The sequence below is a fragment of the Austrofundulus limnaeus genome, unplaced genomic scaffold (assembly GCF_001266775.1).
Source record: "Austrofundulus limnaeus strain Quisiro unplaced genomic scaffold, Austrofundulus_limnaeus-1.0 Scaffold626, whole genome shotgun sequence".
NCBI classification, from domain to species: Eukaryota; Metazoa; Chordata; class Actinopteri; order Cyprinodontiformes; family Rivulidae; genus Austrofundulus; species Austrofundulus limnaeus.
In genome coordinates, this window is record NW_013953028.1 from 40,442 (window position 1) to 57,832 (window position 17,391).

Consider the following 17,391-nt stretch of genomic DNA (forward strand, 5'->3'; position numbering starts at 1 on the left):
GGGGGGGGGGGGGTCTCTGTCTGACCAACACAACACCTTGTGGGTGAGTTTTTCCTTCCACATCCAGACAGGCCTCCTTTAATGTTCAGGAATCTGGTAATAACAGGGCTGCGTGACAACAGGCTTCTGCACAGAGTGAAACAAGTGAGAAACCTTGTGSCTCCATAACTAAAAGCCTGACACTGTGTTCTTTTCCCTTCTTCTTTACTCCATTAAAGGCTGCTGTTTTAGATTTATATGCGGCTGCAATCCGGGCATTTCCTGCCTTTCAGAGCCCAAACAGCGCGCTCCTGTGTTGGCTGAATACAGATAGTTGTCCTTACAGTGTTTGCATTTAATGTGCAGACGTGTCCCTCAGCATCCAGCGTGTTTTCTCATTAGGAGCCACCCTCCTGCTGCATCTCTGCATGGAGGCTGCAGCCGGCTCCTAATGATCCACACAGGACTAATTCATGGAAGCAGGTGTGCCACGCCGAGGAGGAGGAGGAGGGGGGGGGGTAATTTTGTGGAATAAATACGCGTCATTTGTTTTAGCGCCACCCTTTTTAGAGAGGACTTCTAGAGCAATATGCAGGCTGTGTTGTCTAATATATATTTCTACGCCCAATTAGGATAAGAAAGACAGTCTCACCAGAGAGCATGACCGATGTCTTCGAAGGTCTCCACGGTCTTCTTCCTCAACAAAACCAAGCTGACAGAAATGGGAGTAAAAAAAAAAAAAAAAAAAGAATCCGGCGCAACAGAACAAGCCTGAATCCCTTCCGGGAGTTAGCTTCCATCAACAAAATGTGCGTAAATGAGTCTCTCACACATGAGAAAGCTCCTTGTTCGTGGCGGCTCCGCGTCTCAATTATAATTCAGCAGCAGCCTCGCGACCTCCGCTGCGTCTGAAGCCCTGCGCATCTCAGAGGAACCTGGCCCCGCCCCCCGCCACCCCGCCGCAGCCAATCACAACCCGCAGTTCTCCAGCGTCACCGAGACCCCGCCCCAYATGCTGCCAGCCTCCAATGTGCGCCTCTTTTACTCCATCCAGTTGTTGCAGACACACGCACATCTGGGGGGTGGGGGGGGTGGGGGGGTCATCAGCATATCAATACAATTTACAAATAGCCTTTTTTTGTTTGTTTTCAGTTTTAAAGGTTTGTGTACTGAACAACTTTTCAAGGTTTGACCAAGAAAACACGGACTTTATGCATTAGATTATTGTGTGTAGGGGTCACCTAACTGTAAGTAGTTCTGCAGAAGAGAAAACTAAAGGAGAGAGTTCAGCTTTAACCCTTGTGACCAGACGTTCTCAGATTTGGTGGGTTAAACAAATTGAGGAAAACATGGTTTGATTTAATTTTATGCTTTAGAACTTTACAGCCGATCCCGGCAGAGATCCGGTATCAGATTTGGGTGAGGCAAGCCGCCTGCTCCACAGTGCCCAGCTGAAGCCATCTGTCCTGAGGCTGTTGATGGAAGGACGGGCCGTCCTCTCTAGGAGGGCTCAGTTGATGCCAGAACTCACTCCTGGCCTGAACTCCGAGTGACGACCCTACAGACAACTCTCAAACTGGTGAGTCCGTCAACTAAGCCAGGGCTGTTCAACTGGTGGCCCGCGGGCCACTTGAGGCCCACRATTGACCAAAGTTCAGCCCGCCAATTGGTTCATYCATCTCTTAAGCCCAAACCCCCGGTTTTCTACTTTAATTGCTATGAGTTATTTTAGTTAAACATTGACATGTTTGGTATCTACATCAGAATCTTGGTTACAAGCTGGTAAAACAATTTCTATAAACACTCAACAAAAAAATTGTCAAGTCAGAGATGTCAAAATAATATTTATGTTAAGTAGGAGGCATAATGTGTTATTTTTGTTTTTGATATTCTTTAATTAACACTACTTTTATAGGGTTCTGTATGTTGTATTCATGATTAAATGCAGCAAAATAAACTATTTCAAAGGTACTTTGTAATACTTGGTTTATTTAATATAATGGCTTTAATTGCTGGATGTTCAGCCCYTCAGCTGTTGGCCTGCAGTTACTGTGGCCCCCAGAGCAATTTAGTTGAATAGCCCTGTTCTGAGAGGAATACTGGACACATCTGATTGGGAATAAATTTATCAACCATGAGAGGGATGGTGATGTTTTTACTGAAAATGTCAGAACAACATTGCAGTTTAACTGTTTAACTTGTTTAAACTAAGTCTTTTATAAAGGTTAAAATAAATCTTAGGTTTAGCTTTACTTCRCTGAGGTTTCTGACAACTCAAGGTTGTCTTCTTTTTCAATAGGAGCAGTAACATTCATGACATTTGAGATTTTCCAGTTAAACTTATCCAGGAGTTCATCAACTGCCTGTTGATGGTGTCCATGAACTGAGCCCTGGGATTTTTGTACATGAACCTTTTCTTTATAGACAGGAGTTACATGAATATTTACAATAATTTGACAAGTTTATAAACATAGAGTTTGGTCATGAAGTGTGTATGGGGGCTATTTCACATGTATGAGACCAAAGGTAGCAAGTAGTGTTCATAGAAACGTCCATGTTTACATCTTTACATTTGTTTACATCGGCGGTTCCCAAAAGGTGGGATCAGGACCCTACTGGTGGTCCTGAAACATAGTCCTTTTTAAGTGGAATTCAAACAACGTACATTGCTTTATATGTTACAAAGAAGTATGGTTACTTAAAATTTGATGAAARTAGCATAATGAATATTGTTTCCTTGTTTATTTGACTTGAAAATAATGTTTTTCACCCAAAAATAGTAGGTGGTAAAGGTCTCTGCTGTTATTTTGTAGGTCAAAAACTGAGAAGCTTTGGAACCACTATATGAATATTAAAATCTTCTCCTGTAATTACTCAAAAGTTGTAATCAACACAAATATCTGATAATTCAGCAAACTCTTCAATAAAATTACAAAAATAAAAAGACAAGAACCAGCAGGGCAGTTTATCCTTAACTGAAAAATAATCTTCATAGTTTTTAAGATGATTAACAATTAAACAGATTATACGTTTTTGTCGAACTAACCCACACTAAGTTAGTTAACAGTACCCTGGAACATGGATGAACCAGTCAAAAAAACCTTTAATGGCACAACTTTTGTTTGAAGAATAAAACAAACTAATCATGGCACATCTCTTCAAATATGTTTTAATTGAAAGAAATGTTTTCAAACCATAACATTTACAGAACCATGTAAAGAAAACAAGATAACAAAAATACATACATGTTAAGAATGCATAAAGTTTCACATTRTCAAAAGTCAAAGGTTATTCAATGAACATCCAACCCTTTCAGAATAAAATAAAAAAAAATTCAATCTTATTCAAGATAATTAAATAGATGACATATGAGTCAAGATCAGAAAGTGAGGGGGCGACCAAGTCTGGGTGGGTTTATACATTTTCTGTCAAAGATTAAACATTTTTGGGTTTAATTACCACTTCCAGCTCAATTTTTTATTATGGAGAACAAATCCTACACAAAAAGTAAAAGTGCACAAGACAACTGAGCTGAACAGTCAACTAAATCGAGCCTTATTTTAAGGTGTATTCAGACCAGGAAAGTCCTTTGGTCCGCTTGTTTGGTCCGGACCAAAAGTGGACTTTATTTTTTTCGTTTGGTGCGGTTTGCATTCACAATGTGCTTTTTTGCAAATGAACTATAAGTTGTAAACAAAGCCATGAGGGTGACGATCATTGCTCCCATTGGACAAAAAAGGATGGGGGCGGGACTGAGCCACAGACCCAAAAGAAAACAAGGAAGTCCTGCATGCTGCAGGTCTGATGTGCTGATAGTACAACTGCAATGGCATTTAAAATGTCAGAAGCAGCTAATTTAATGGTGGTTCCGTGATGATATTCTAATTTTTTTTTTATTTTGGAGCRACGTCAGTAAATGTGTCCCGCGACCCAAAGGAGACGAAGTGCTCTGCGTGTTCTGACCCACTTCATGCTGCCAGCAGAGCTGCTAACAGGAGACGATGAAACAGGTRTGTTTTCAGTTTATTTAGCTCAGCAATGGTGGCCCATGAAGTCCAAAAAGAAGGCGCATGTTTAATGCAGTTAATTCGGTTAGAGTCCGGTCTGTATTCACACCAGAAGAACTGAAGTGAACCGCACCAGGGTTCGTTTGGAAGCGGACCAAGACCACCTCATAAAGCAGGTCTCGGTCCGGTTGTTTGATCCGCACCAGAGTTCATGAGTGCATTTACACCTGCAGAAAAGATCCGGACCAACGCTGGAAACGAACTCTGGTTCGTTTAAAGTGGACCAAATGTGTCAGGTCTGAATACGACCTTTGTCTCCTTACACTTTTATTTTCAATCTTTTGTGGATTTTGCCTCAAACTAGTCATGACACATTTGCTTTCAAATAAGATTTTTTTTAAATGTAACTTGTTTTTCTCAGCAGTACCTACTCCTGATGTGTTTCAAGGAGACAATTTTTATTTCGTAGGAACAACTATTCATAGAAAAACAAGTGGTCAGAAAAATACCTAGTGAACTTTAAATGTTTGCCGTACGATGAGCTCACATTTATCGTCTCAGTTTGAACACAGTGCAACCATTTACGGGCATTAGTAAGTTAGCAGATTAATGAACTGATTTGTAACCAGATAAACAGATTAAACGTAATAAAATAAGAAAAATGCTACTTGTAAAAAAAAATTTGGTGCAACAAAAATGGGACATTTATTACGAAAGACCAAAACATAACACAGCATAAAGTAAGGAGAATGTTACTCAGAGATGTAATAACGGTGGAGGGATGAAAACCACTCCTTATATATAAAAAACTAGATCAACCAACAGCACATAAACCAAAGGGCAGACTAAAGGAACGCAGAAACGCCAGTGCAATAAAACATCTGGAGGAAAAGAAAAGGCTAAATATATTCATCCAGCTCCTGGAATTCCTTTGGCAATCTTTGAGATAGGCAAATCTTATCACAGCCCAGAGGTAAATCTGTTAAATGTCATATTATAAATTATCGGGACTGTGAAAAACAGCAGAAATATTGGTGGTCTCTGTTAGGGTCACTTTTCATTTTTCCAGCGGTACATTTAAAGTCTTTTCAGAGCTCTGCAGTTGGCACAGACCGTCTCTTTGTTTGTGACCAAGAACTCACACGTTGACGCCCGCTCCAGTACGATCGGGCCTCCCTGAAGCATGGCTTCCTTTGGAGGGAGTCCACGGCAGACTTCGTACCTCTCCAGGGCCAACAGCAGATTGACCACCTCCGTCGCCGTGGTTAGGCGRCTCGGGAATTTGTCGTAGACCGGGTGGGTGGGGAGCAGCGGCTGCTTTTGGACAGTGACGTAATAGTAGAAGCCGGGGTTGATCAGCACTACGGTGTCGGCCATGCTGGACTGCTTGGAACACTGGGTGAGCTGCAGCTGCGGGCCCTCCACCATGATGGCGTACCACAGGATCGGCATTATGGTCAAGCGTAGGGTGTGGAGCAGTTTCATCAGCTGGTTTTCGTTGTCTACACTGCTCTCATTTGGGTTGTCAGCCAAACTGAAGATCTGCGTGATCTGTAGAAAATACACACACACACACACACACACACACACACACACACAAAACAAAAACATGAAAACAGTGGATTATCACTGGCTAACTCGAAAAATATCACCAGGACACTCACCATAGGAAAGTCTTCCTCGTTTTCTTCAACTCCTGATGCATTTCTGCCTGTATGAGATCTTTCTGCATCCCATTGACTTTGGTGGCTCTATAAAGGGGAATTAAAAATATTAACTATTAGCTGAGACAATTAAGTCTTTAAAGAGCCTGTGACGTGCAAATCCTTCAAATACAAAAAGATGAAGAAATCATTTTTATATTTAAGAAACTTGGCATAAARCACATGATTTTACCCATTTTGTCACATAACCAGCATGTTTTCTTTTGGATTTAGCGCAGCCAAAATGAAACAGGAAGTGACATCAAAGGGGAACTCTTTAAGAAAGAAAGCCCTCTCACTCTGATCTTTATTTATTGAAACATTGTTTGAACTTTGACTCTTTTTCATCTCTCTGATAGTGACTCAAAATGATCTAAAGAAACATCAGATTCTTTTCTACAGTCTGTGCTGTCAAACATTTTTTAATCAACGCTCTGCTCAGATGCAGACATTCCCCTTTGACATCACTTCCGGTTGCTTTACATGAAAATATCCTTACAAATGTTCATCTYRGCGGCGTGAAATTTGTTTTTCATTATGTTATCAGTGTTGTTTTTCCAAAAATGAATACAAATTTATGACAAAAATATGATGTCATAGGCACTTTAACTCGTGTCTAATCAAACAAACAGTATGCTGATGTCCCCTGTCACTGAAGGATTTGAAATAAGATTGTTTTTCTGTGCTGGTGTTGCAGGTATTACTGCAGGTTTAGGCTCTGGGCAGCAATAACAATAAAGCTCAATGTTTCTGGTGCAAAACAATCCAGTGGGTAGGAGTTGCACTGTGTATAAGAGGAAAGGTAGTTTTTTTTCTTGTCTGAGGCAATTCATGTGACGGAGGGAACAATTTTATACAACATCAGATGAAATGGTGGAGTTTCAGCCACCAAATTATCTGAAGAAACTATTCTTTAAAGCAATATGAAAACTAGAAAGTCTGGTTTACTCAAATGAGTGGGGTGGCTGGTTAACATACAGTGGGGAAAATAAGTATTTAGTCAGTCACCAATTGTGCAAGTTCTCCCACTTAAAAAGATGAGAGAGGCCTGTAATTGACAWCATAGGTAGACCTCAACTATGAGAGACAAAATGTGAAAAAAAAATTGAGAAAATCATTTTGTCTGACTTTTAAAGAATTTTTTTGCAAATAATGGTGGAAAATAAGTATTTGGTCAATAACAAAAGTTAATATCAATACTTTGTTGTATATCCTTTGTTGGCAATGACAGAGGTCAAACGTTTTCTGTAAGTCTTCACAAGGTTGGCACACACTGTTGCTGGTATGTTGGCCCATTCCTCCATGCAGATCTCCTCTAGAGCAGTGATGTTTTGGGGCTGTCGGCGGGCAACACGGACTTTCAACTCCCTCCAAAGGTTTTCGATGGGGTTGAGATCGGGAGASTGGCTAGGCCACTCCAGGACTTTGAAATGTTTCTTACGAAGCCACTCCTTTGCTGTCCTGGCAGTGTGCTTGGGATCATTGTCATGCTGAAAGACCCAGCCACGTTTCATCTTCATTGCCCTTGCTGATGGAAGGAGGTTTGCACCCAAAATCTCACAATACATGGCCCCATTCATTCTTTCATGTACACGGACCAGTCGTCCTGGTCCCTTTGCAGAGAAACAGCCCCAAAGCATGATGTTGCCACCCCCATGCTTCACAGTTGGTATGGTGTTCTTTGGATGCAACTCCGCATTCACTTTCCTCCAAACACGACGAGTTGTGTTTTTACCAAATAGTTCTACTTTGGTTTCATCTGACCATATGACATTCTCCCAATACTCTTCTGGAACATCCAAATGCTCTCTAGCAAACTTCAGACGTGCCTGGATATGGACTGGCTTAAGCAGGGGGACACGTCTGGCACTGCAAGATCCGAGTCCCTGGCGTCGTAGTGTGTTGCTGATGGTAGCCTTTGTAACATTGGTCCCAGCTTTCTGCAGGTCATTCACTAGATCCCCCCTTGTGGTTCTGGGATTTTTCCTCACCGTTCTTGTGATCATTTTGACCCCACAGGCTGAGATCTTGCGTGGAGCCCCAGATCGAGGGAGATTAGTAGTGGTCTTGTATGTTTTCCATTTTCTGATTATCGCTCCCACAGTAGATTTCTTCACAACAGGTGCCATTAATACAGGTAATGAGTGGGGGAAAGAGGAGCCTCTTAAAAAAGAAGTTACAGGTCTGTGACAGCCAGAAATCTTGCTTGTTTGTAGGTGACCAAATACTTATTTTCCACCATTATTTGCAAAAAAATTCTTTAAAAGTCAGACAAAATGATTTTCTCAATTTTTTTTTCACATTTTGTCTCTCATAGTTGAGGTCTACCTATGATGTCAATTACAGGCCTCTCTCATCTTTTTAAGTGGGAGAASTTGCACAATWGGTGACTGACTAAATACTTATTTTCCCCACTGTATGTATATAGTAGTGGTCATCTTGTACTTTGAGGTGGCGACCCTATTTTTTAAACTGACATTTCTTCCTCCTAAATGTAGCCACACACCAAAGTGGAAGTTGGTACTTCATTTATTTTCAACGTATCCAGCTCACAAGATAGACAGATGGAGGGTGTTTCTAAGTCCACTCTTTGCTCCACGATGGGAAATAACAAAATGTTTTTGCTGTCAGATTAGTTTCTTAYAAAGGCTTTTTCTTGTTGCAATGATTTTAAACACTTTTGAGCTAAATATCCAAAACAAGAAAGATTTGATTGTTTAATAAAATATAAAAGTCTTCACATTTTCCTACTCTTAAATTACCAAGATAAGGATGGGAAAATATAAAAATACTGTTCAAGGATTGATAATTTGGATCGGAAAATCTGATTTTTTCATCTGATTAAGTGACTTGCAAAAAAAGTGACCACAGAACCATGTTGAAGGACAGCCAAGAAGTGAGGGATGATAAGGGGAGAGTATAAACAGCATCCATTACGAGATCAAATTAACTTTTGTGTATGGCTTCCTGCCAATGTGCTTAGGACTGGTACCAAATCATTCTAAACGTCCAAATCTGTGCTCAGATAGATCTATTGTTTCCCAATCATCGCTCTTCAAGCAGAATCTTTTTCTACACCATCAAGATGCTACAAAAAGCTTTATTTCCTGTCGTATGGAGGAAAAAAGAAAACTCTAAACTGTAAGGTCAGAAAATTTGAAGTTGCAAAAACAATTAACCACAGAATGAAAGCAGATTCAGACCAAACCACCGAACACTGTTAACAAAAATCTGCTGAGCGCTGCATCAGAGTCTGGACTCAGAACCAAAGGCCACAGCCAAAAGAACAGCATGCTTCAGTTTGGGTCTGTGCTATTATTAGGCTCTGGGCAACAATAATTTCTACACAATCATCCAGAAAAATACAACAATCTACCTCTGAGCTGTCGGTCATTTAAAGCAAACGGCTTTAAAACTTTAAACAAGGTTGCTACACGTGCTTTATTTTAAAATTACATACTTTTACAGACTAAAATGGGTTTTCCAAGTGATTTTTCTGATTAAGCTCAAATAAAATGCTTGTTTTACTGCAAAAGGGGAAAAATTGACATTTTTTCAAGCAGGTTTATCACGTGGTTCAAGGTTTCTTTAAAACAAATCAGTTTAATTAGTAAAACTGTRTTTATGTTTAAAATAAAATCTGAAAAGATCTGTTTGTTTTACAGCTGAGCTGTCAGTGTAATTTATGAAGTGGCAATAATTTGAACATTTAAAACACTGTGGTGCAGATCCTAAAAACATTTTTATCTGCTAAAATGGAAAAAAACATTAACTTACTGGTTGAGAGTAGTTGTGATTGCTGATGTGAGGAGCTCGATCTGGCAGTCCGTTCCGCATCCCATAATCGGAGTGGTTCAGCTGCAGAAAGACAAATTCAGCTGACATTCTGAACGGCTTCAACATGAGATTTACATGTGGCAGCGTTTCCCCTGGGGTTCTGACCYTGGGTGGGTGGGAATCAACAACACAAAGAATTCAAGTTTGTTTTGCGTTTGATAAGAGAAACTTGCAGCTGCTTCCAGTTTTATCTCTGTGTTGTGGCTGAGGTGTGAGAAGTTTGGTCGGGTAAGGAAGGCCCAGCTGTGATGGACTCGCTTTTCCACTATTYAGTGTCCTGATTTCATCCCTCTGAATACTTTTCTACGCATGCCCCTGTCTATAGGCAAAAAGCTTTGGACAGCTATTTGAGCATTAGACTTKTTTTTTATGGGGGAGATTAAAAGTCAGTTATCAATTAGAGATGAACAATTTAAAAGYCATCAGAGATTAGAGTTCATCCAGTAACAGATTTTATTATAGATTTAAATTTTTGCTTCATTAAGCAACTTTGAGCCTCCCTCRTAACAGTTTTGACCTCTAAATGACAATTCAATTTCAAACCCAAACACACTGTTTGTGCTTAGTCCACCTCATTTATTTCTGTCAGGTGTTGGTTCTAATAAGGACATGTTGGAAGTTATATGTGTCCGTTCTTGACACAACAGGTTTATATGTAGGTGTTAAGTTCACCTCAGAGCTGTCTGCGTAGATCTGGTTTATTTCTTGTCAAAAGTTTTCAGTAACCGCTTATGTTAAAGCAATAAACTTTTCTCTGTTTTGCAACAAACTTCCGGTGACATGAAAGAATATATTTCCAATCGTARTTGGACTGATGACCCACTACAGTCCAAACTCCAGAGATCCTGAGGAGGTGTGATGACCTCTCCTGGCACAGTGAACTGGTAACATGAACATTTACACACAGCTATTATTGTATCACATGCCATGACCTTCATGGGGGTGTCGTTGGAGAGATGTAGCAACCCTAGGTGAAAACACTTTGTTTTCCAACCTGCATAGGTGATTGATCATTTGACATTAATTTCATTAGAAAAACAAGTAATATGTAAATTGTATACATGAATAATATGTAATATGTAATATGTAACAACAACACTCTTTGACAAAGATGATGGACACTTACTGCTTGTAAATTAATCTCATCATCTTCATTGTCGGTCAAATCCAAGCTCGTGTTTGGTCCTCTGTTTTTCTTGAAACTGGACTTCCGACTGTATGTGTACTGAGGTTTGGGTCTGCCTGGTAATGTTCCATCTGGCCCATGCTCAATCTCCCCCATCTGGAAGGGCAGCAAATGTCTCTAGCAAATTAAGCACAGGAACATTTACAAGCAAAACATCAAAACAGGCAAAAACGTAAATGCAGGACTACACAGGGCAAAATATGTTGCCATTAAACAAAACTCTTACCATCGCCTGCCGCTGACACTGCCGTAAGCGACATTTCTGCCTCTTTTTGTTGCTGCCTCCAAATTTGGGTTTGTCTATACAGAAATCACACGTGCCGCAGTCTTTCCTGCACAGACAGGCTTTACATTCTCCACAGGAACGCCGCTTCCGCTTCTTATGCCACTGAAAACAAGAGCAACAGGACAGAGACTCAGGCTGGAGCTGAGGGTTCTGATAGGCAACAGTTACAATATTTGGTCAGAGGAGGAGAATCATGGTGAAAATGTGTCTGCTTTAGTTGCTTGTCTGCAGGATGTAAGAAAGGAGAATCTAAGAGCCACAAGAAATGTCGAAATGACACGCTGCCCACGAGAAACAAAATGAAAAGATAAAGATGACAGACCAGGACTTTATTCTACCCTTTCATTGGTTTTTGATATTTTTTAAACAACTAAAATTCAAGCTCATCTGTTTCTAACTAAGTTATCTAGATAACTGTTCAGATGTGCTGCAGCTTAAAACCAAATGTGCAGTTTACCTAAAGGCATTTCTAAAAAGCTGTTTTTCACCTGTCCTGATTGATAAAACCCAGAGGCCTGGGAGCTTGAGGGTTCTTTGCAGTATCTTAGCTGTTCCTAGGACTGTGCTCATCTGGACTGAGATGTCTGATGTTTCTCCAGGTATCTATTGGAGCCACCTCTCCAGTGTGGGTCACTTCCCCAAGTGCTCTGAGGACTGTGGGCACTACAGTTGTCTTCACCTGCCAGCTTCTTTCTAGCTCTTCTCTGAGCCCTTGGTTTTTCTCCAGTTTCTCATGTTTCTTTTTTTCCAGATGTTTCCCTCATTTGGGATGACCACATCGATCACGACAGCTGTCCTCTGCTGCTTGTCCACGATCACAACGTCCGGTTGGTTGGCCATTACCATTTTGTCTGTTTGTATTTGGAAGTCCCACAGGATCTTAGCTCGGTCATTCTCCACCACCTTAGGAGGTGGTCCCCACTTTGACCTTGGGGTCTCCAATTGGTACTCTGCACAGATGTTTCTGTACACTATTCCAGCCACCTGGTTATGGCGTTCCATGTATTCCTTTCCAGCTAGTATCTTGCACCCTACTGTGAGATGCTGGATTGTTTCTGGGGCTTCTTTGCACAGTCTGCACCAGGGATCGTGTCTGGTATGGTAGTAATTTACCAAATTCTCATGTTCAATCACACCTCTCCTTAGTGGCTGAAATACATACTTTTTTAATTAAAAACAAAAATTTCAATACAAAAAACAAAACAAAAAAACAACAACACAAATCTCCTAAAATGAAAGGAAGCATAAAAAGAAAAAAAATCTTATATTTGCTCCTATTTAACAAAAAAGAATAAAAATAAAAATATACACATATTTACACACACACACACACACATGCACGCACGCACGCACACACACACACAATTTTACACCCTCCTCAGCATAACGAAACAGTTAAATTAACCCCTCAAACATCAGCTTCATATCTTTTCAACAATTTAACTTTGGTCATTTTACGAAATAAATTAATGGAATCAGCATTTTTATAATCGCTGTCCAAGTTATTCCACAATTTTATTCTTTGAACTGAGGTACATCTATCCTTCAAGTTTATTCTAATTTTAGGTTTTATAAACATTTCAAATCCTTTCAAATTATAACAAATTTCCCTCAACAAAATTTGATTGAATATTCAAAGGCAATACATTTTTATGAGCCCTATCCATAACCAACAAAATCTTACCAACCAACTCATAAAATTTTAGTAATTTCAATTGATGAAATAATATATTTGATGGGTGACTATAATGTTTTCTGGTAATAATTCTTATAGCTCTTTTTTGCAAAATAAGAATAGAATTAGTAAATGTTTTGCATGCCTTACCCCAAATTTTAACAAAATAAATCAAATGTGGAACAATTATTGCATTATATAATATAAGCAGTGCTTTATCATTAAATAACTCCTTTACCTTATGTAGTACTGCAATAGGTTTTGCTATTTTTGTTCTTAAGTAATTTATGAGGTTCCCAGGTAAGGTTTTCATCGATAATAACACCCAAAAACTTCACGTCAACTTCACATACAATCAGTAACCACAGTCCAGCACCAGGAGACTGACTTTAGTTCTTTAAACTTAATCTAACTTAATCTAATCTTAATCTATCTTTAACAAAATCTAAAGTTTTATTTGCCAAACTCTGGTTGATTTGGCACAATGACCCTACAGCATCTACAGGCAAATGTAAATGATAACACTGAACATGAAATGTTCAGTAAAACACATTTACTGTAAACAAATTATTACTTAACACACAAAATGTTAGTGACGTGGCAGCATATTAATAAGCCACATAATTTAATTTAATGGCATGAGCAAAGAAAATGACACAGCATTAAACACATCAACATTTTAGTCAAATATGATAACATGATGTGCAAAATGAATCAAGATAAAGAAAAATGCCATGACCTACACCTGCTGCCTACAAGAACACAAATAATGCAAAACAATAGTCAAATGTTTAAAAATTATTATTGAAACTCCGTGATTTGGTTGATTATAATATTTTACAGGTTTTGTATGGGGCTCACAAAAACACATCATCCAATTAAATTTATGTTAAAAGAGATATTTGTGAACCCTAAATTTAGAACCAGATGGAAGGAACGGTGTTCTTCAATCCAAGGAAAAAGATTATGGAATAATCTGGAGAGTGATGTAAAGATGCCAAATCAATGTATGTTTAAAAGAATGATGTTTTGAAAGTAGTTTTGTTAAAGAAATGTGAAATAGTAGCCTACAGAATAATGTGTGTCTATTTGTTGCTTGAGAAGGACTTAATGTTGTTTTTGTTATTTAAAGATTATTATTTTTGATACTGTTTGGAAAAAGGAGCAAATATTATAAGATTTTTTTTTTCTTCTTTCTGCTGTAGGGTTGGGCATAATTGTATCGTGTGCAATTAATCGTCAGAAAAACAATCGATTATTTTTTGGCACTTGACGATTAATACGATTAATGCCAACAGGCAGAGTCCGCTCGCTGCTCCTCTCAGTTTCAAATAAGATGAACATTAAAAAAAGTTCTGTAATTTATTAATTTATCAACACAATTTAAAATTTGATGTACAGCCTGAAGTCTGTAATTTTGACACAATTTGGAACAGATTTTTATGAAGAGCAAATCTTTCCCACTAAATTGGTCATGTGACTATGAAATAAGTGTGTCCAGGGACTCCAGGGGATTAATCGTCAAATTAATCGTTATCGGCTAAATAACACAATTAATCGTGATTAATTTTTTTGCCAATATTGCCCAACCCTATTCCGCTGCCTTTCATTTTAATTATGATTTGCATTTTTAATGTATATTGAATTTACTTTGTTCTTAAATAAATGAATAAAGTTAACAAACTAAACTTCTGAAATATCTGTAAAACACCCTGTCCTCATACCTGCCTGGTTTCTCCCTGCAGTAAGTTCTTACCTGAGAAGACTCTCCATCATCATGGTCTCTGCTGCTGAATGTCTCCTCCCTGACTTTGCTCTTTGTACTGTGGCATAAAGATTTATTTTAAATATGTGGAAAGCAAACCAGCACTACTTCTGCAAAGAAACTAAAGAGGATTGGGTTTATCTCTGTAAACTAGCAAGAGATGTAATATAGGTAGACTAACAACAATATTTTGTTAACTAGCTTAAAATATTGGCATGTAGCCTATTAAGTCAACAATTTAGCTAACATTATCTGCCTCAAACAGCATGACTCAACTTACATGGTTTGTTTGGAAAAACTGTGCAAACTTTCTTTGCCTTTTGCTGGCCCTAGCTGGTTTCATCTCAGCAGCAGCACGTCTCTGCTCTGATCCACAGGTGTACACTGGYGTTAGCTCATGGTTCGTTTAAAGACAGCTCCGGAAAAAAACGTTACAGATTCTTTTTAACGGATTAAACTGTTGTTTTGGCTGAAAAAAGTGCGGGGGACAGAGGGCAAGGGACATGTTCCACACGTCTGTTACGCATGATAACTGAACAGTTAGTTAAAAACTGCTTCTCCTCTGCTCAGTTCTCTGTCCTTCCCTCCTCCTGTGTGTGTGTGTGTGTGGCATCTGCTTCACTCTGCTGCATCGCGAGGGGCAAACTGAGCGAGTAAGGGGTCTCTGGAGTAGGTTTTGTCCTGTGGGCAGAGACGGCCCTACTCATGATTGGCGGAGGTTTCAATGTGGGCGGAGATGGCCCTACTCGTGATTGGCGGAGGTTTCGATGTGAGCGGAGATGGCCCAAGAGATGTGATTGGTCGGATTGACGGTGGGGTTTGAGGAGGCTGGAGGCAGGCCACCGCACCCGCCGTGGGGAGGCCATACCCCCGACCACCCCTGCACCCCATCGACAACCAGGTGCCCGCCCCCAGCGACCACCCGCTGAACTCCGACAGCCACCCCTGGACAGCGCGCTGACCGCAGCAATCAGGAGCCATGGTCAGGGGGTCCAAACGGCCCCAGGGAGCGCGGAGYGGCAGAACCTCCCCAGCAACACCCCCGGGCCCCAAACCCCGCAGCAGCCCGGGTCCCCACCTGACAGCCCGCCGCCCCTCCGGACTCCGTCCCCGAACCRGCAGTCGGGCAACAGGGAGGTGAAATTAATTAAGGAAAAAAAAAGTGATGTGTGGTGCTCTATAAGGTAATTAAAAAGGGAAAGAAGAAGGAGCAGAGGCCATTTCATGCTAATTCAATATTTAACCAGCAGGACAGGGTCTCATGGTAGCAAAAGCTCACACCTGACAAAAAGGACTTTGCCAAAAATACTAAAAAAAAGGTCACATAAAATAAGAAGTACAGATTAGAACGAGAGGAAATAAAAAGACAGATCACATCTGGTATCATCATTGCAATATTTACAAATACTATTGCCATCACAAGATTTTATAATATAAAATATCTGTTCTGTGTTCCTCTCACTTACCTGTTGGTCTGCTTCTGTCTCTCCCTCACTCTGACTTCCTGCCTCTGATGTCCCTGCATGACATCATCATGTTTACAGCAGAGAACACTACATGTAATGTACAGCACCAGCAAGTGACTTACAGAAGATAAAAGTATATGTTAAGGTTTTTATCATACAACTGATTTACAGATGTATGCATTAAATCTCATTCTGTCGGCTCTGTTTACAGCACAACCTACAGTAACCCTAAAGGGTAAAAGTTTTCACTAATTTATTTCAAGAGCTCCAGCTCTGTACCTCCTCTCCTCGTCTCCTTTGTGCAGCCCCTGCATTGCTGCTAAACATACAAAATGGCTTCAGAGATGAGGTACACTCCTGAGCCTAAAGGTGGCTCATTTTAAACTACCCAAGGAAAAAAATTCATGTATTGATCACTATGGAGAAGCATTTCACCAGATAAATGTACAGAACTTTAGTGGGGACTTGTTCTGCAGCTGACAACCTAACCCAAACTCTTATAACTGTGGAAATAATGAAAAAAAATCAATATATGAAATAATTAATATGGCTTTTAAACAGGACCTCACCCCCTGAAGCTCCACCTGTTCTCCTCTCTTTTCAATGAACCAGTTCTTCTCATGATAAAAAAACAATGTTTAAAAAGCATCAACAAGCTAATACATATTTCACTAAACTAATTTCAGACTTCACCGGCACTTCCTCCATCTCTCCACCTTTCATTGCTTCAAATGTCTCACTACTCTGTAAAATACCATAATTCTCTTTGTAAGACATTATTGCACATAATATCTAATATAATGCCATACATATAAACTATGATCAGGTGCTGCCCTTGTGTGTTACTCACCGGCGTTACTCTGAAAAAAACAAACAACAAACAAGCCCAACTGCTGCTGTTTGTCTTTTTTGCTGGTGGTGGCGTACCACCCGTCCATTATAGCAACACTTTCATAAAATAATCAAGTAACTCAATTTTGCCAACAAAGRACTGGGGTGATTGTTTTAGGAAGGTGACGATAGTTTCTCCATCCTGGCGCGACCTGGCTGGGCTGCAGAGAGATACTGAAAGAAGCTAGCTTATCAAGATACTCACAGTTAGCCACCTTAGGCGAGCTTGATGGCGTTTTTTCCCCTTGGGACGTATTCCACCCATTTTATCGCTTCTTTCCACAAGACACCTGCTTTTATTTTTCTCTCAGTCATGTTAAAAGAAATCCCAAATTTGACTTTGCTGCTTTCTCTCAACTTTTGTTGCATAGCGCTGAGCAGCAGCAGATTGTGAACAAATGACAATTATGGGCCATGAGGTGCCGTAAACCGCCCGGAGCTAAAGTAAAACTGCTCGATGTAAAAAATAAATAATTGTTTAATCCGTCCACATGGCCTAAAATAAACTGACAAAAACTAAAACGAAGGATATTCTGTCAATAATTAGTTAGTTTTAGTTAGTTTTGTAAAAAGATTATACAGTTTCAGTTAATTAT

At 39.8% G+C, this 17,391-nt stretch overlaps 2 protein-coding genes across 7 annotated transcripts in view; both read right to left on the reverse strand.

Annotated features, from left to right (window-relative positions):
- ccdc120b (coiled-coil domain containing 120b) overlaps positions 1–897 on the reverse strand; it is a 31,211-nt gene extending 30,314 nt beyond the window's left edge. The window contains exon 1 of one of the 2 annotated variants that reach the window (XM_014027255.1): positions 632–897. The gene's annotated coding sequence lies outside the window, so the exon portion shown is untranslated. The remainder of the gene's footprint in view (positions 1–631) is intronic. The other variant, XM_014027254.1, reaches the window with a different exon arrangement.
- A 3,770-nt stretch (positions 898–4,667) lies between these two features.
- mbd1b (methyl-CpG binding domain protein 1b) overlaps positions 4,668–17,391 on the reverse strand; it is a 22,421-nt gene continuing 9,697 nt past the window's right edge. For 4 of the 5 annotated variants that reach the window (XM_014027252.1, XM_014027249.1, XM_014027250.1 and 1 more), the window contains 5 exons: positions 10,939–11,100; positions 10,653–10,829; positions 9,467–9,547; positions 5,651–5,737; positions 4,668–5,537 (listed from right to left, as the gene is read on the reverse strand). In XM_014027252.1, coding sequence (XP_013882706.1) covers positions 5,064–5,537; positions 5,651–5,737; positions 9,467–9,547; positions 10,653–10,829; positions 10,939–11,100 — 981 coding nt within the window. In that variant the 3' untranslated portion in view covers positions 4,668–5,063. The remainder of the gene's footprint in view (positions 5,538–5,650; positions 5,738–9,466; positions 9,548–10,652; positions 10,830–10,938; positions 11,101–17,391) is intronic. The other variant, XM_014027253.1, reaches the window with a different exon arrangement.